This window comes from Aspergillus brunneoviolaceus (assembly GCF_003184695.1).
Source record: "Aspergillus brunneoviolaceus CBS 621.78 unplaced genomic scaffold BO95scaffold_44, whole genome shotgun sequence".
In the NCBI taxonomy this organism is placed as follows: domain Eukaryota; kingdom Fungi; phylum Ascomycota; class Eurotiomycetes; order Eurotiales; family Aspergillaceae; genus Aspergillus; species Aspergillus brunneoviolaceus.
Window position 1 is genome coordinate 294,279 of NW_020290774.1, and position 18,551 is coordinate 312,829.

The 18,551-nt window shown below is 53.3% G+C and overlaps 6 protein-coding genes across 6 annotated transcripts; 4 read left to right on the forward strand and 2 right to left on the reverse strand.

The window, feature by feature from the left end:
* Positions 1–519: 519 nt before the first annotated feature.
* On the reverse strand, positions 520–2,873 carry BO95DRAFT_464993 (uncharacterized protein; the record flags this gene model as incomplete). Its single annotated transcript, XM_025589104.1, has 4 exons — positions 520–1,550; positions 1,636–2,215; positions 2,374–2,629; positions 2,689–2,873. 4 exons carry the CDS (start codon positions 2,871–2,873, stop codon positions 520–522), a joined length of 2,052 nt encoding a protein of 683 aa, XP_025441027.1.
* Positions 2,874–4,470: 1,597 nt separating this feature from the next.
* BO95DRAFT_366060 (ATP-binding protein) lies at positions 4,471–7,093 on the forward strand (the record flags this gene model as incomplete). Its single annotated transcript, XM_025582728.1, has 6 exons — positions 4,471–5,274; positions 5,356–5,704; positions 5,805–6,032; positions 6,134–6,337; positions 6,487–6,771; positions 6,873–7,093. The coding sequence occupies 6 exons, from the start codon at positions 4,471–4,473 to the stop codon at positions 7,091–7,093; spliced, it is 2,091 nt and encodes a 696-aa protein (XP_025441028.1).
* Positions 7,094–8,938: 1,845 nt separating this feature from the next.
* BO95DRAFT_174284 (OPI10 family protein) lies at positions 8,939–10,051 on the forward strand. The gene has a single exon (XM_025580843.1). The coding sequence runs from the start codon at positions 9,128–9,130 to the stop codon at positions 9,767–9,769; it is 642 nt and encodes a 213-aa protein (XP_025441029.1). The 5' UTR covers positions 8,939–9,127; the 3' UTR covers positions 9,770–10,051.
* On the reverse strand, positions 9,897–11,375 carry BO95DRAFT_174287 (type 1 glutamine amidotransferase). The gene is made up of 3 exons (XM_025580844.1): positions 10,819–11,375; positions 10,397–10,623; positions 9,897–10,317 (listed from the first exon to the last, which is right to left on the reverse strand). The coding sequence occupies exons 1-3, from the start codon at positions 11,057–11,059 to the stop codon at positions 10,024–10,026; spliced, it is 762 nt and encodes a 253-aa protein (XP_025441030.1). The 5' UTR covers positions 11,060–11,375; the 3' UTR covers positions 9,897–10,023.
* A 1,857-nt stretch (positions 11,376–13,232) lies between these two features.
* BO95DRAFT_499495 (FAD-binding oxidoreductase) lies at positions 13,233–14,728 on the forward strand (the record flags this gene model as incomplete). The annotated part of the gene is made up of 3 exons (XM_025590959.1): positions 13,233–14,146; positions 14,212–14,504; positions 14,526–14,728. Coding segments are annotated over 3 exons (1,374 nt in total), but the record flags the coding sequence as incomplete, so codon positions are not given.
* Positions 14,729–16,021: 1,293 nt separating this feature from the next.
* Positions 16,022–18,494, forward strand: BO95DRAFT_474467 (putative MFS multidrug transporter). The gene is made up of 2 exons (XM_025589802.1): positions 16,022–18,033; positions 18,090–18,494. The coding sequence occupies exons 1-2, from the start codon at positions 16,308–16,310 to the stop codon at positions 18,206–18,208; spliced, it is 1,845 nt and encodes a 614-aa protein (XP_025441032.1). The 5' UTR covers positions 16,022–16,307; the 3' UTR covers positions 18,209–18,494.
* The last annotated feature ends 57 nt before the right edge of the window (positions 18,495–18,551 follow it).

Sequence of the window (18,551 nt, forward strand, 5' to 3'; positions counted from 1 at the left end):
GTATTCTTTTTCCATCCCCTGTGTCTCTGGCCCACACCCCTGCTGTGCATCCAGCTTGTCAAAACAAACATCGTTGTGAGGCTACAAAGGATGATAAAAACTCCTGACCAGGCAATAATTCCATTCCTGGGAAAAAAGAAGAAGAGGAAGGCCCTGCGGACCTTCGCTCTGAACTATGTACACACATAAGGCCACGTGTTGCTGAGGTACCCATGGGTGCATGCCTGACGGGCCAAGGAGCCCGTCAATCGTTGTTAGAGCCATCTGTCATGATTTTCACGGCTCCTGTGCCACAATCCCCTGGCCTGTGGTCCTCGAGATCGCGCATGGAGTGATTGGGATCGAGACTTTCGAAGTTTGGTCATCAAGCGCCGGTTTTTAGGGCCAGCAACAGAGCAGAAATCCAGTTTTGATGCAGTGTCTATCTCCGGAGTCGACAGCCGCCTATTGAGGGGGATGACGCCTGTTCGGGTGGAGAGCATCATGTCGGCTCCGTGATGGAGTGAGCGTCCGACGCACTCAGAACAGCAACCCTATTCGCCCATTCCGTGCCATCTGTTGAGCGGTTTGCTCGGTCCGGACCCTTCCTTCTAAGCCCACATACTCATCCAGGATTCGCGACTGGCCGGAAGTCGTGAGCAAGACCCGCAGAGAGGGGGCTGCGTGGTTGAACAGCACGTCCAGAAATTCCTTGCACAGATCCGAGGCACCATCCGCCGCACTCTGTTCCTCCTCGAGCTCCGTCCAGCCGGAAATGATACAATATCCCAACACTGACGAGCTCCCCGCCAGAAGAAGGCGAAAGATCTCCAATGCCGGACGCCAGCAGGTCTCGATCTGCGTCGGACGATCCCGACTACCCAGAGATGCTAGGTCATCCGTGGGTAGAAGAATTTGCCCTGGTGGTCGGTACTGCAGGAGCTGCAGGATCAGGCTATAGACCAGCGCGAGAAGGCCCGCATCCCTCGCCGTGCCGACAAAGTTCGGGACCGGGGTCCAGTGTGGGCGATGGCAAAAGTGGGATATGAACGGTGCCTGGGCGCAGATAGCGACCTGAAGAACCTTGATCGCGGCCAGCTGCGCGCCATGGGTGGTGCCCCGCTGGTATGGACTGTTGATCCAGAGGGTCCGAGGGCTGCCCAAAGAACTATCTATCATCACACCATGGTCCGCATGAGGTTGCAGCCAGGCCCCCAGGCGGCGGACCAGCAGGGGGTCCAGCCGGATGACGTGGGTATCGGAGACGAGATCCAACCCATCGCTCGCGCCCACCGCGGTGATGAAATCCTCAAAATGGGCACAATATTGCTTCGCGTCGGCGTGAGAAGTGAACGTGGGAATCAAGGGGGTTGTTGAGGATGTTGGGCCTCCTTCTCCTCCCCTGCCTCGCCACCCTTGCCTTTCGGCTTGATCATCACGGCGGTCAAAATTGCTTCGGAGAAAATGCGACTCCTGCTGCTGCTGCTGCTGCTGCTGCAACAGTTGCAGCTGGTTTCTTTCGGTTGGCAACTGGTAACGACGGGACTGTTGCTCGATCTGTCGCAAGTGCACTGTGGCGAGAGAGGAAAGCACACATTCGTTAACTTGACAATACTATACAGTAAGGCGAGGGTTTAGCTGAGGGATGGAACCCACTTTGCTGAGTTTCGCTGGTTTCCAAAAGGATGTGCATGCACTGTCCCACCTCCCGCCGGTACGTCTCGACCTCCTTGAACTCGGCGCGCCATTTGGCCATCGCCTCTCGCAGATAGGCGGCCGACTGGGACAGCTTCAGGACGCCATCCGCGATCAAAATCACTCCATACTCGGTCATCAGATCCAGGGAGCGGTTGATCGCCGAGAAGGTGGCTTCGTATTTGGGCGCACAGTGGCTGTTGAAGGAGTCCAGGACCCGGGCGTGCCACGGCTTGAGAAACCAACCCGCCACCTCGGTGAAAAAGTCGAAGAATGCTCCGTAGATGCTGGCGAGGCGTTCCTGCATGACGGGCTCATGGAAGGCGTCTACCCACCGGGTGCAGACTAGAATGCGCTCCGACAGGGTCGTGATGTGGGAGGAGAGCTGCTCCGCGATGGTCGAGTAGTTGACCGAAGCCTGGATGATCATCGACACAGCGCCACAAAGCGCCGAGGTATAGCTGGTGGCGCTGGGGAAACAATCAAAGATGCCTTTGTGGGCGTCTAGGCTGTTACAGATCGTATTGAAGTTCCGGGCGATCTTGATTTGGCGGGTCAGCCTCTTTCTCGTCCCTTGCTACTGCCACCGCCACTGGCATCATTGCCGCTCTACTGTCTGGGATGTGCAGGTAAAGACAGACAGAAAAGAAAAGAAAAAAAAAAAAAAGACAAAAAGGAAAGCAGACTCAGGGTACCTACAATCCCCGCCCCGTCCTTCCATTTTTTCTCTGCCCGCAGGGTCAGACCTCTCACGTCTTCGGCCGTGTATAGCCCAGCTTCTTTGATCTCGGCCCCGATCCACGAATGCGCCGAGTCGGACTTTCGATGATGACGGCGAAACCGTGACGCGGGCGACGAACGAGACAATGAGTCGGACGATTTTTGTAGGGCAAAGAACTCCTCGCACTTGGCTTGTAACGTGTTCCGAGCGATCTCGGCCCCGTGATAAATCGTACTATGTTCTAGGATCAGTACCTTTCCGCCAGAGGGGTTTCAGATGTAATTGCACTGTACCCTTCCTCTGGCTGGACATTATAATATATACGATTCAAGCGCCTCTTTTCGCTTGCTTCCACTTCGTGGTCGAGCGTTTCCTGGTAGGCCTTCGTCTGGCTATCGAGCTCGGAATCTGGCTGCAGTTGCTGTACGAAGGAGTGGGCCGAGGTGGCAGAAAGGAAGCTGGAACTCCGATCTGTCATCTTGTCTTCCAACCATCTACCACTGGGGGAGTATATCGAGAGGAAGATCGATGTGAGGAGAATGACCAGTGATTGATTATCCAGGTAAACTTTGCCATTCCGCGAGCCTTCGCAGAAAACTAATGCAATGGAGCGCACTATCTCCACAATTGCTTAGAAGTGCGAGCATAATAAGCCAGAGTGCAAGAAGAGGGAAAGAAGAAGACATCTGTCGCGCTTCCTACGTGTGCTTAGCCTTCCCCCACCAAAAAGAAATGAGCCCGACAGCAAGCGCCAAGAGCACGGAGTATAGGAGTAGAGTGTGACATACTTCTCCGCACAAGGCTGTCAGACCCAAGCTCACCAATTGCTTGCCCGATAGCGTGAGGGGTAGCGGGTCGCTTACGCGGTAAGTACTATCGGTATGCAGTGTCGGCGGTTCGTGCCCTACTTAGGCTCCCCGCAGGAATCTGAAGGTACAAGGCGCTTATGCAGTGAGATACTATCTCGGTCACGCACGACGATGTGACTCACAAGCATTTCGATGTGAGAGGCCAGCGAGACTGCTTTGAGTGAAATAGACACATGTCAGCAGCTTGAAAAGCAAATCCTGATCCCAATCGCTTCAACGCGCTTCCCCGTGCAAGGTGAATGCAGTGGATTTGTCCCAACACCTCCCCCGGCAAAGCAGTCCTTTGATTGATCTTTTAGCATGGGTAGCATTGAGGCACCGCTTGACTCCGGGGGCATTGACCCCATGTCTTCAACATGCAGTGCTGGTCCCGCAAAAAATGAAGTTTGCAGTGAAATAATAGATGCCAGGACCTGGAAACCGGAAATCGACGGGTCAAGCATATACACCCGGGTCGTCTCCACGAGCCCAACTGTGTCTGCTGGCACCCCTCAAGAAGATGCGCTTAACTCGGGGGACAGCAAGCAGGAGGGTCTACAGAAAGCCATCCTCGGTGGCATGACGAACACGTTCGGGCGCAATGACCGGTCGAATGACTCCAAGTCTTCCTCCGACATCATCTTCATTGACCCATTGGGCACCAGATGGACCTTTCCCTACGCCATTTGCCGGACGTGGCAGGAGGTCAAAGAACTGCTGAAGGAGGTCTTCATTGATTGCTATCTCCCGAAATGGTGCAGCGACGAACTGGACGCGGAGCCCAGGGCATCGGACGATTTTGCTCTCATCGTCCTGAAGCCGCATCGCTCGCACATCCTTCCCAGCCACTGGGAGCACTTGGTTGTCCCTGGCCTCGAGTTTACCATCCAATTCCGACTGAATTACTCCCTCCTCCGCGAAGTCAACATAGCCCGCACCAAGCAACCGGGCACGCTGCAGGGTGCTGAGGACAAGCAGGAGAAGAAAGAGAGCAAGGAGACAAAGCCGGTGCTGGGGAGTGAGGGTCAGGTAACCCGCGACGAGCAGATGACGGATATCATCTACAGTGTAACAATGCTGAGGATGAACGCATCCCAGGAGGTGGTCGTGACGGCCAACAAGTCCTCGGTGCACGAGCCGGTGATTGAGGAAGAAGACGAGAAACTCGGGTCGAAGAAATCGGTGCTGGAGGAGAAGCGCGAGGTGTTTCGAAGCGCGTTAGCATTAATGACTGGCCGCTTCGAGACGGGAGATCCCATTCTGTATATCCATTCCGCGGCGCTTCTGGCTGCCCTGCGCACGATAATCGAATTCCGCGTGCCTGCGGAAGAATACACCCCCGTTGAGCCGGGCGCTGACAAGATCTTGACCAACCTGGATACCGGGGTGTTTGTCTACCCCTTCGCTGACTTGTACCACTACAAAGACCGGCTGCTGGCCTACAAAACCGCCGACCCATCCTCTCCGTATGCCGCCGTCCGCCGCCGTCACAATCCGGAATTCAATGCTCTTTGTGACAAGCACATCGACATTCTGGTCCGCTATCTGTACGCGCAGGCTTCGATTGGGCTCAAAGCGGTGGAGGAACTGTGGCGCCACTCCGTCCCCAAGACGACCTTCAAGAGTCTGTGGCTACTGTTCCCACCCGGAAGCGAAGTCTACGTGCAGGATAAGGGCGGGAAGCTCAATGCTTACATCGTAGAAGCCTTCGAGGCCGCGCGCAGCTCGGAGCTGGGTATCTTTGGCGAGGGACAACACCGGACCTTTGCTCGCCCCTGTGAAGTGCGCGTCTGGAATCTAACCTTCGATGGGCGGCATCTCACGCGGTCCCTACGAACCATCTATATCCCTGTCTTTGACGGGGAGCGGGACATTCGAACCCTGCCCGTGCACCCCGTTCGTTTTGCCGACGACCCCACGGGCACCCTGTACCGCAATCTCGTCACCCGGGGCCAGCGATACGTTCGGATCATGAAGAAACCCACCCTACAGGAGTTCACGGGCCCCAGCACCTTGCAAGGAATCCGAAGCGTGAGTGACAGCCCCCTCCCCCCTGTTCTTCGTATCTCTTGTGTGCACTGTCTGACTGATATACACCTATCAAAACAACAGTTCAATCGAGCGCGGGTAGTGGTGGACCATACCTGTCGGCCATGGACGGATATTAAACGAAGTGATCATACTAGTAACCACCATATTCCTGCCAATCGCAGATTGGTAACCGAGGAGGCATATGGGTTGAACGAACTGGTCCTGAAGCTTGGCGAGCGCACGCGCCATCCCCGCTGTCCCTGCAAGACTTGCGAGTCCACCAGCCTCGGACAGACAGGCGTTCCGCTGCGGACCACATTCGATGACTACGATGATATCGATCTCAATGCCGACAAGCCGGTCACCGAGCATCAGTTATTCCTCTGCCACTCGCATGCCTATGCCTTTGTCCTTCGCGATAGACTTTGGGGTATGTAAATATGGAAAACCCCGTGCTCGGCCGAAGGATCTGTCCTTGCCTTCTGGAGAAAGCTATCGATTTCTGACACCGTTTCGTGTTCTGTTCATAGACCTACTGGATGTCTCGCTTCTGGAGGATCCAATTCACAACAAGAATGTTATCGACACCCTGGTCATGAAACCAGAGTCGAACAAGCAGATGATCCGGGCTGTCTGCGAGGTCTTCGGTGGCTCTTACCCACAACTGCCCTTCACCGCCGACTTCATCGCCGGCAAAGGCGAAGGGCAGATCATCTTGCTTCACGGGCCACCGGGGACGGGGAAAACCCTCACAGCAGGTATGCCTTCCCCCTTTCCAAGACGTCAAGCCCCAGGTTCGCCCCTATTCCCGGGCAAACCCTCTCCATCCCAAGAGGAGAACCTGATTACAGTCCTATAGAATCGGTGGCAGAATATACTGGCCGACCCTTACTGAGTATCACTGCCGCGGACCTGGGGCACGAGCCCGAAGTCCTCGAAACCAAATTGCTCAACTTCTTCCGCGACGCCAACCGATGGAACGCAATTGTGCTTCTGGATGAGGCGGATGTATACTTGGAGACCCGGTCCCAGTCCGACCTGAGGAGGAACAGCATCGTTTCCAGTGAGTTGAAGGTCACATTGCAGGGAAAAATACAAAGAGACCCCCCATCCCCCCTGTCCCCTGAAGTTTTCCGAGGGAGGGAGAAGAAGAAAACCACGCTGCAAGGCTAACCAGAGCTGCTTGGCCTGTTCTCTTCCGTCTGGCCGTAGTCTTCCTCCGTGTCCTCGATTATTTCCAAGGCATCCTTTTCCTCACGACCAACCGCGTGGGCCGCTTCGACGAGGCTTTCATGAGTCGCATCCACGTGCAAATCGGCTACGACCCGCTCGACGACGCGGCACGCGAACGCATCTGGGAGAACCACTTCCGCAAGCTCGAGGACAATCACCGGTCCGGAGGCCCGGAGATCCTTTGCAGTTATGCCGCACAGGAATGCGTCCGTGTCTCTCAGGAGTTGAAAGACTTGAAGTGGAATGGGCGGGAGATTCGCAACGGTAAGTCTGTCCGGAGGGCGACAAGCCCACCGAGCGACATTGGTATCATCCCTTCTGCGAGCAATGGACAGAGACTAACTCAGCTGAGGGGCGTTGATTAGCCTTTCAAACTGCCGTCGCGCTCGCGTGCTTCGAGGCAAAAGAACGTCAAGACCCGGTGCCCAAACTCACGGACCGCCATATTCGCCAAGTGGTGCAGATGTCGCGAAACTTCAAGGCGTATATGCATGCCACGCGCGGGCGGAATAACGAGTCGCAGGTGGCCTTCTTGGATGGCTTGCGCGATGATCGCCATCCCGCCGCCGGCGCGGGGGAAGTTTAGGCTTGGGCGACTTCGGTCGCTTTGGACACAACCTATCTCTCACAGTGCCACGGGCAAAGGCAACCAGTCCGCTTGTTTATTCGAGTTTGTGGGCCCCTGCTCCACTGCCTTGGCGATGACCAAGTACCTTTCAGTGTCTGTATTCCGTGATATACGGTACTAAAAGTCTCTACTCACAGCATGCGTGTCAAGAGTAGGGTCCTGTTCAACCCTGAACTTTCAACCACAGCTGCTCGCCCTGTTCTTTTTCATCCCGTAGATCAGTGGAATAGTTCGATGATCCGATCTCTGCATGACCGCTTTTCTGGACTTCGTGCACAGTTGGTCACACCAGATCATGGCGTCTGGGTTTGAGGAAAGGATCGCGCTCTTATTATTGAATTTCTGTGTACCGTATTTGAGCCTGCTTAGATCCACAGTCTTCTCTGTTTACGCTTGCAATCTCGAGATTAAAACACGGAAGGCCGATCGACCTTCATTAATGTTTGGAGCAACGGTACTGAATTCTACCGATATTGTTCCCAGCTAGGTGGTCCGTGCATACTTCCAAAACAGGCAGGCCGTCAGCAAGGCCGGGTGCAAAGATGCAAGTCTTAACATGCACGGTAGCTTGCTAAGTAGCGGTGGTGAGCGGCAATGGGTACCGTAGCCAAGGGCATGCGTAGAGTCGTTGCCAACCACCAGCTTTAGTACTTACAGACTTGGGGAAGGGGGCGGGGAGGAGGATGAGGAGGAGGCTTGAGTGCTCATGCAACGTCTGGAGCAAACATTTGCGACTCTCCATTTATGGCGGACGAGGATATCGCCTGGTCACTTTCATTGAGTTCCAGTTCTTTGTGGAGCAGCTCGTGGGCCGGCAATTGCTATTCATCAAAGTTCGCTTGGTAGCAATATTATAATCACCACCGATGTACTAGAACCCACATCGACGCCCTCAATGCTATCCTGCTGCCGCGGCTCCTTCACATTAGTTCCAAAGTTTCAACAATCTTCCAACCTGATGCCAACTGTTGCCGGAGCTTGCAGAATGCTGACGGCTGAACTCATATAGGCAGTTTTCATTCCAAGTCAACTTGAAACAAAGGACAAGAGATCCAAGGTGAGGGGTCTTCAGGACGCAACGATCATCTCTTGTCGCCAAGATGCGGTTTCCATTACATATTCTCTAGCTAACAAGTCTACCCGTCTAGCTGCCTGCTGGAGATTCGACTGACTCTATGTGCTTGGGAGGGATCTGAGGTGAATGGGTGATCAAAACAGTTATATGAGGCTTTCTGGAGAAATAGCTAAGAAACCGCAAAGTGGACGCTGTTTCTGCCGAGGTCCATCTCGGAGAGGTTTAATCAATGCTCGATACTTTTTTTTATCGATTTCCAAGACTGATATCAAGTTATTGGCGGCTGGTGAAAGTATTTCACCGTTCAACCATGTCCAGCTTATAATCTATATACACACCAAGTAGCACTAAGTGAGAAAACTGTAGCTACTAGGATGACATGGTAGTGATTGTACTCTGGAAAACCCACTTCCCCTGTTGTGGCTGTGTGGCTGCGTGGCTTTGAAGCACGCTTCACTCCTCGCTTAAATCTTCTATCAAGGGGTGATGTCACATCAATCCGATGCAAGATAAGATAGCAGTGCCATATGACATACATAGTAGATATACCTTTCTATTCATTGATCCCTTTATTGGGTCAACTGGCGAAGCCCGGACCCGGGGAACTGCGAGACTTGCCAGAAGGCCTAAGGCCAGCCAAACAAACCCTTATCGATAAGGGCAAACGGACTGATTTCGTCACTGCCGCCAAGCTTCTCTGCGATTCCATCATGGAACGCGCCAGGAAATTCTTCCTAGACTGCACCACCTGAGCTCCAACTCCAGCAGTCGATAAATTATGCATTGAACCACCCCTCGAGATCGCTGTCTCAGTACGGCGTATACATTTGACATTTAATACTCCCACTCCGCAAACCTTCTATGTCTCTGTCCCTCCAATCCGCCGCCACTCAATAACATCATCTCCCCAAGCCATCATGTTTTCCGTCATCATCCCCGGCCGACCCTGCCTGACGGACATCGTCGCCGTCGACGCGCAACCGAACGGCCAACCCACCAAATTCGCCTTCACCTTCCCGCAGACGCCCGCCTTCGACGAGCTGGTCGTCTTCTTCCTGCCGGGCACCGTGCTGCCCCCGGACACCGCCGCCGCCATCTACCTCCAATTCCCGGAGTCGGTCGCATCATCATCGGCCCCGCAGTTCCGCTTCATCGGCGCCTTAGCCAACGAACGGCCCTCCGCCGTCTTCAAGGTCCGTCCGCCGGCCCCGGAAATGGCGGCCTCGCTGTCGTCCGCGCTGGTCACGCTGGGGATCTCGATCGAGCCCGTGCACGCGGTCGCGCCGCAGCTCGCCGCGCTGGAGGCCGAGGAGAATCACAACCCGGGGTCGTCGATGGCGCTGACGACGACCCCCGTGCGACCCCCGATCAGCACCAAGGTCCTGGCGCAGCGCATTATCGGGAACGCCTTCAATTTCCTGGCGAGCTTTGCGTCGTCGGATAAGGGCCAGGATGTGGTGCCGCTCAAGAGCTTTCAGGATTGGTGGAAGAAGTTTGAGAGGCGGGTGGATATGGATCCCTCGTTCTTGGAGAGGGAGGATCCCACGGCGACGGGGTGAGCTGTCTGTGTGGTCTGTGGGGGGGGGGGTTTGTGCATGCGCTTGATACCACGCTTTTTGTGTATTGCAAATGATACCATTTTACCTGGACTTTTTGTCGGGGTTGAAAATTCGATCAGTTGAATTTCGGCTGTACGGAGATGAAACCAGTCTATAGACACGATCTATTCAAATCTATGTATTGCAAGTTCACCACGCCTGAATTCGAGTCTAAATGGGCGGGCTGCGGTCTATCTAACCGGCCAAGTTGGAGCTTACCTCGACTCAATTACGAGTTTCAAAAAAGCCACTGTGATCGCCACTCCATCATGCGGCAGCCCCGCCCGGCCGGACGCGTCCTTGGACATCTCCGGCGAGAACAACCCACTCGCCGTGCGCAGGGTGATCAGTTCGTCCATAATATCCTCCCGGAACTCCGGGTGGCCCTGCACCGTGATCAGTTTTCCGGGGATATACATGCCCTGCACCGCGCACCGCGGCGAGGAGCCCAGCGAGATCACCTCGGATGGATATCCGTAGGCGATGTCTTGGTGCATTTGGTGGATGCGCTAGCAGCCCAGTTCCTTAGTAAACCATCAACTTGCCCCCTTCCTTGGTGTGAGATTGGGGGACAGGCGGCAGACTTACCAACTTCTCCCTCCCAAAAAGTTCCCGCCCCTGCTCGGAGAGATCCACCTCGCAGACGGCCAGCTCCCAGCCCTTGGGGTTCCGGCCCACCTTGACCCCCAACGCGCGGGCGAGGATCTGGTGCCCGAAGCAGATGGCGAAGATCTTGACGCGCTTGTCCTCGTAGGCTTTTCGCGTGAAGTCCACGAGCTTGAGGATCCAGGGGTGGTCGGCGAAGGAGTCGTGTTCTGTGGGGGTGGGTTGATGAGCCGGGGTTTGGATGTGAGTCATCTGGACTTTTGCAAAGGCCGGGACGGGGGAGGGGGGGTGCATGTTTGTTCCGTGCAGGATGTACATGCAGATGGATAGTGGTCGCAGCATGCGAGAACAACAACAATCCGGGTGAAAAAGCAAAACGGGCAAGGTAGCAACCAGACACTCACTTGAGCCACTCAGAACGATGGCATCTACATCGTCCAGGTTGGGATACTCCTGGGCCGTCACGACGTCCCAGCCGGTAATGTCCAGCCCGGTCTCGGGGTCCAGTCGGTCGGGCTGGCCGAGGGCGGCGGCGCTCTCATGCAGTAATCTCGCGAAGACGCCGCGGTAGCCTCCGTACTTTGTGTCTACTTTGTCGACGGGGGTGTCGCATTCTAGGATGGCGATGCGGAGTGGGGGGTGCATTGTTGCTGGGGTTGATGGAGGAGGGATTTGGATGTCTGGGGTGGGGTGGGTTGAGGAGGTACTGGGGATTGGATGGTCTTGAGCACAGTCAGAAGGAAGAGTGGCTGGAAAAATGGAGTGACGATTGAAGTGTGATATACTCCGTAGTTGTCGGGGAAATAAGTTGATTGCGGGGTGTTCTATGGAGACGAAGCAGTGCCACCGAGGGATCCGCCACCGCCTTGCGGTTGTGTTGTGATCGCGGATAAGCTTCCCTCTTATCAATGTGGGGCCCTGGTCTTTGCACTCTACTCTTGGAGTATACTCGAGCGAACGATAGTGGTATCGCAGACTGCTTCTGCTTCTGATCTAATGCTTCTGATTGAAGGCTTCTGATTGAATGCTTCTGATTTGAAGAATGACGGTAGACACTTCAGCAGACTAGACCATACACTCAGACTGCCTCAAAACCTGCAAAATACCATACCTCGCGTTCGCAAAACATCGTATGTCAAGCTAAGCACGACATCTCCCTCAACAACTGCTCCGTGGAGGAATGGAGTGCACCCTGAAGAAATGAGCATAAGAAACATACTGCCCCTCTCATCACTAGTCATATCTTGTCCTTTTGAATGTGTGCAGCTAGATAGATAGTCAAAGGCTCCAAATTGAGTTGACTACAACGAAAACCTGACTGGCATTACTTCCCTTCACCCGAGGAGACTTTGATTGTATTCTCTTTCTCATTGTTGTGATAGGGCCGAGAACAAGGTCGGCCCCCTCTGGAAGGAGAAACAATATTTCCGCTATGCACACATGCCGTTTGTTCTTGTTGTCACTGTAGCTCATTGGAACCATTTAAGCCTGCTTGATGACTGACATGCGACCAAACACGGGAGCGTATGCATTGCAGGTAAATCATCCACAACGCAGGTCCCACAGAAATCAGCAAAGTTGTGTCTTTCAAGATCCTGGGAAGGTAGCACAGCGATCGTCATCGGGCCACTTGTGTCACATGAGTACCTGGGCAGGGAACGTCCAGCAATGGGCGTTTTTCGCTGTCCATATATATACGACAAAAACACCCGAAGCTCCAGCCATTACCTTGCTATGTGGGACGAAGCTCCTGGTATTCTGCGTATGTGTTGTTCTTGCGACTCCTGGCAAAAAGGTATCTCAAGCTTGACAGTAGATGGAGACGCTCCTCATCATACTGCAGCGTACCGCTATCCAGGGCTTGATATTAAGCCTTTAGGGGAGATCCTTGCTTTTACCCTGACTCCCCATCTTATGGTCATGAATGAAACTTGACTGATGTTTCAAAGCAAGGATACTCCTGTGAGCAAGGACCAATTCCAGATCTAACGTAGGACTTATTTCCGTAGAAATAGAAGTAGAGTGCATATGGAAGACACTGGCTGACTGAAAATGCTTTAGATGCGAGCTGACCTAGACATGAAATACAGCCAACTCCAATATGCCAATACTAGCTGACTGCACCGCAGTCCACCCGTTGTTATCAGATTCTGGGCCTGGGGTTTGGGCTACAAAATCCACAACTCCTCGGATCCTACTTGAATCCCATTGTCCACAGCAGTCGCTCCTACTCCTTCTGGGCTCCGGGATTCTGTTAACGGATCAATCAAGGTTCGGAAATTTATGTCAAGGTCTCAGCTCTGATCCTCCGCAACATGTTGGTCTTCGGGTGTCGCATTGGCCTGATTTTGAATTGTTTTTTTTTTGATGCATAAGGTAGGTGGCTAGCAAACGTTTTGGACATCTGGGGTACCTCTTGGCTCTAACGATTCATGTTCGGGTCTTTGACAGCCTAGGATAGGCTATATGGCCTGGGCACCCTCATGCCTTTCCTGCTTCAAGTTGACATCGCTGCTTCCCTGAATTTCAGAAATTCTATCGCCTACTGTTGACACAGACGTCACCTTCCACAATTTCAGACTTGGATGCCTCAACAATCCAGCTCACAATGACCATAAGGCAGAAGAACAACATTGAAGCCCATCAGGCATCGATTCCACGCTGAAATGAATAGCCTAACCATAGCAGCTGTTTTACTCAGCATCCTACTCAAATCCGGTCTTGCAAAATCTGCTGTCAACCCAGATCTCTGTGTATGGCTACAACCACCTTACCGAGCTAGCAGCCCATTCAAATTACTGGCTCGGGTGAGCTATAGTGCGCAGCCCTTAACACCAGCGAAATTAGCAGCAGAATAGCCTTCCCAGGCAGTGTTGCATACAAAGAGTCCATCCGTTCCTACTACTCCTTCAACGCCCGGCTACACCCTACCTGCATTGTTCAACCTCTCTTGGCGCAAGATGTTTCTGTTGCTGTTCGAACACTGACCACTTCGCATGTTGGGCCTTGTTTCTTCGCCGTCCGTAGTGGTGGCCACACGCCGACTCCCGGCGCGGCAAACATCGAGCCTGGAGTTACTATTCATCTCTCGTTGATGAATCATACTACTTATGGCCCCAGCACAGGCACTGCTTCAATTCAAGCCGGAGCCCTCTGGGGCGTAGTGTACGAGACTTTGCTAGAGAGTAACGTCACAGTTGCGGGTGGCCGTGTAGGGCCCACCGGCGTCGGGGGCTTTCTGACCGGCGGAGGGCTTTCGTTATACAACGCGCGTGTTGGTCTCAGCTGTGACAATGTCCGAGGCTTCGAGGTGGTCTTGGCGAGCAGCGAGATTGTCTATGCTAATTGGCACTCACATCCCGACCTTTTCAAGGCCCTGAAGGGGGGCTCCAATAACTTTGGCATCGTGACTACGTTTGATATGGATAGCCTGCCTGCGGAAGATCTATGGGGCGGCGCTCTTGTCTATAATATCTCTCGCGCTCCGGAGTACATCGCTGCCGCGACCGATTTCACCGATAATATCGCCACCGACCTTTATGGCGCATGGTATGGCATCTTCAATTACAATGCCACCACAGGTCGAACCGATATTGTCGCTACGTTGGCTTACACGAGACCCGTGATGCGGCCTGCAGTGTTTCAGAAATTCTATCAGATTCCTAACATCACGGATACGACCCGGATCTCGACGATTGTGGACCAGACCAGATATACTTATACATCTTATCGGTGAGGCTCATCTACCCCCACAGGCACTGTCACAAAAACTCAGTTCCAAACTGACATTTACCTAGCGTCGACGGTCAAACAAGCACTTATCTCAACAGAGCCGACGTTATCCGTCAAGCCGTCGAGACCCACTCAAAGCAGATCCGGAGGGCAAAATCTCGAGCCCGCAGCAAGGACTTTGGAATTATCTTAGTGGTGCAGCCCTGGGTCCCTCTTTTCTGGAAGGACAGCGAGGCGCGAGGAGGGAACGTGCTTGGATTGGAACGTTTCCATGAAAATATGCTCAGTGAGTTATATCGCCTTCTACCGCCCATCATCTCGTCCCGCTCCTGTCATACCATGTTAATGCATACTGATCGTGCGTGAGTCACTGCAACAGATATCGTTATCAGTTATGCCGGAGGCACCCAGGACCCGCTTCGTGGGTATGGACCGGTCAATGTGAGATTCATGCAGCAGGTGGCCAGAAAGTATGATCCCGAGGAAGTGTTCCAGCGTCTGGTCCCGGGCGGCTTCAAGCTCTCCCGAACTCTTGGACTGGGTTGATTGGGGGTTTCTAGGATCAGAAATTGCTCAAACGAGTCATATGTCGCGTGCCTTTTATCTACAAGTAATCATCGAAATTGCGGGCGCGGGAGGGTGCTCTTGAGCGCACCTTTGTATATGCCGGAAGTTACATACATGCACTTGATAACATGCGGCAATGACGGGGAAATACGTGATGTGTTTCTATTATTTTTATACCACAGTATGACTGTTACAGTTCGAAGATATCGATATATAGTGTAGTGGTCGATACCATTTCATCCAAGAGTTTCCCTTGAGATTTCGAAAGAGTAAGAAAAGTACCCAACCTTGAAGCTTGCGCTGCAGGTGAAAAGTTAAACCTCTCGTGGAACAAGCTGGCTGATATGCAAGTCGCCCAGAGCAGCGGAGTTGGGGTTTTGCTTTTGTTGCTGTGTTACAATGAACTTCATGCAGGCGGGAATTTCCCTGGCTTATGAATTAGGTATTTGCCTGTGTGCGCGTCACACGGCGGCTGCGAGCTTTGAGGTCTTCCTATATATTCGAATCGCCCGATTACCCCAGCTTGTTCGGGGATAGATATTGATGTTGAGCTGACAATTGAACGCGGCTGAATTGTGTGAGTGATTACTCTGAGAAGCCGATGAGGTGGAGGTAATCTGACATTGACGACGCTACACCTTGTACAGCTGGATAATCGACCAGCAGCAGAGTAGGCTCATGTTGACCCAGAGACCTTGAAGTTTAGACTTCTACTTCCATGAGGGATCCATGATGAGAGCCGAGATAACCAGGCTCAAAATGCTCATAGTAAGTACCGGCAATGGCAGCGGAGCCCCAGCGACTAAGCCCCATCTGGTTTAAGGCGCGATGCAACATCTGGGTCGGATGACTCCATCTCCAACAAATCATACTCCTTCATACTTCATTTGCATAGACCGACATCGGGTCTCACCTATAATAACCATGCATTCAATTGGCTTATGGAACTGCATACTACATCCGGCACACTGCACACTACACACTGCATCCTCTCTCTCTGCACGAGGGATTTATTCTCTGTAATTCTCTGTCACCAGATATCCTGATTATAACAAAGACCCTTCCAATCACTAACCAGGTAGGTGAGCTGCAAGGCAAAAAATTTTTTGATCTAGCGGCAGGTAGTGGAGCTCTTCCGCGGTCCCCTTCCTTTCCCCTCTTTTTCTTGTCTTGTCCGAAGACTTGAGGTTGGAGGCCGAGTCATAGTCATGATCTAGTCTATCGACCGAGTATTCCTCCGTACGCAGTCATATTCAGAGGCTAAAGCGCTTCCACCCGTCGACTCACTCCCTCCTTCACCACCCGCCCCGTGCACCACGATGGATCCTACCTGCGCCATGCATCCTTAGCTTCTCTCCCTTCCCCCCCACCCGCTAGAAATCTCTCTCTCTCTCTATAAATTTCGATTGTTATCGGACCCTATGATTAAAGACCCTTTTGCAACCCACGTCTGGCTGCCAGTACTCCATTTTTCTTTGCACAGAAAAGTTTTCTCTTCGTTGTTGCTGTTTCCGTGAAAACTTTTCAGTCGTTTTGTTTTTGAGAGTTCTTCCACATAGAGATTAGATTCATACATTTACACTGTCTCGCGATTATGACTGTCTCCCATGTGGCCTCGGATGCCACAGAATCAACGCCGCTGTTGAATGGCTCACCATCCCAGCCAATTTACACGCACACGCATACGCACGATGCTGGAAGCAACGGGCCTGATCCAAACTTACTATCCTCTTCCTTCACCGCCGAAGACAGCTCCGCTTTTCTCGGTCTCACCAGAGTCACCTCAATCCCTCAAGGTCCTGACATTGAGCCTACCCTAGAAACCATTCCCCCAGCACCCGAAGATGATGTCAAAGACAACAGTGATCCGGAAGCGGGTCAGAGGCCAGAAGTCGACGCCTACGCCTCGCGCTTCATCAACGTGTCTCCCATGCGATTCTGGCTCATCTTCGGTGGAGTTATGATGGGGTACATCATCGGATTCTTCGATTCCACCCTGATGGCCTCCAGCCACCCGGTCATCACGTCTCACTTCCACGCCTCGAACTCGGCATCATGGCTCTCGACGGCGTTCCTGTTGACATCCACGGCGTTCCTGCCGCTGTTTGGCCGCATCTCCGACACCGTGGGCAGGAAGCCTGTCTACCTCTTTGCCATCGCGGTCTTCTTCATTACTACCGCGTGGTGTGCGGCTGCCCAGAGCATGTTGAGTTTCATCGCCGCTCGGGCGTTCTGCGGCATGGGCGCCGGTGGCGTCTTCTCGATGGGCATGATCCTGTCTAGTGATCTGGTTCGCCTGGAGTACCGAGGAGTCTACCAGTCTTACGTCAATCTCTGTCTTGGTCTGGGAGGCTTCCTTGGGCTTGCTTTCGGCGGTTATCTATGTGATCAAGTGGGCTGGAGAGGTGCTTTCTTGGTACAGCTGCCCTTCATCTTTATCTACTTCATTGTAGCCGCCTGGACGGTGCCTGCCGACCTGGGGAGGAAACGAGCCAAGACGGAGCGTCTGACCTTTATGGGCTTGCTTAAGAATATTGACCTTGTGGGGTCGTTGCTCTTGGTGCTCGCGGTCACGGCGCTCATTATGGGACTCAACCTGGGCGGCAATATCTTCAGCTGGACTCATCCTATTGTCGTCACCTCGCTGGTATCTTTCGTGGTTTTCGCAGTTTTGTTCGTCCGCTATGAACGTAACGTGGAGCGGGGAGTCATGCCGATTTCGCTGCTGCTAAAGGAGCCGCGTGCGAGTCTCATTTTCGGGAATTTCTTCGGGGCGATCTCGGTCAATACCATGGTCTTCAATGCTCCCCTCTACTTCCAGGCAGTCAAGCTGGCCTCGCCTACAGACTCCGGTCTCAGGCTACTGGCTTCTACGCTTGCAGTGACGACCTCTAGTGTAGCGACCGGGTTCCTGATCACTCGGACCAAGCAACTAAAGCCGACGGTGATGATTGGTGATGTTTGTATGCTTATCGGAGGGATAGCGGCCGCCACCATGGGGGTTGGGACCCCAGATGTGATTGCGATGATGTGCGTTGCCTTGACGAGTCTGGGACAGGGGTTCGCGTTTCCTTCGTTGATGGTCTCGGTACTCGCGACCTCCGAACAAGAGGACCAGGCCGTGGCTACGACGACTCTAGGCTTGTGGCGAAATCTCGGATCAGTCATGGGCGTGGCAACGAGCAGCTGGATTTTCCAGAACAGTCTGCTGTATGAGCTTGACGAAAGGGTCACGGGCACCAACAAGGCCGACATCATTTTGCTGGTTCGCAAGTCTGTGCAAGCTATCGCAAAGCTGGACCCCCTCAGTCAACACCAAGGTAGGTCGATCAACGTCTTATACCGATTGTCGGACAGATTGCTGACATTTCTGCAGTGATCGGGGCATATGCCGCCGCACTTCGTGTGACGTTCTTCTCCGCTGCCGTGTGGGCTGCACTCATGCTTCTGCTTCATCTCCGCGTGCGCCTGCCCAGGCTAGGAAGCAAAGCATAAGTGATCCATCGAGAATTTAACCTGTATGATCGGTAGAGTGAAGTGGTATGCGAGGACTGATCCTTCGCTGATGAACTAACGAGTAGATGCAGCCATTAACTCCTGCTGGCCGTGACTGCGAAGTCCGATATAATCTGGGGTCATATCAATCATATTAGTGATTCTGGAAGGTGGTATACCCATTCAAAAGCATGCTGCATATTCAATAGGCACTAGAAAATAGCGAATGTTGTTATAGAAATGTACGGAGTAGTTGGTTGAATCCGGAGTTCCGCGGTTGCACCGGATTATTTGCACTAGACCCATTGGGGTTAGCTCTCCATGCCACAGGCAGAGCGACTTC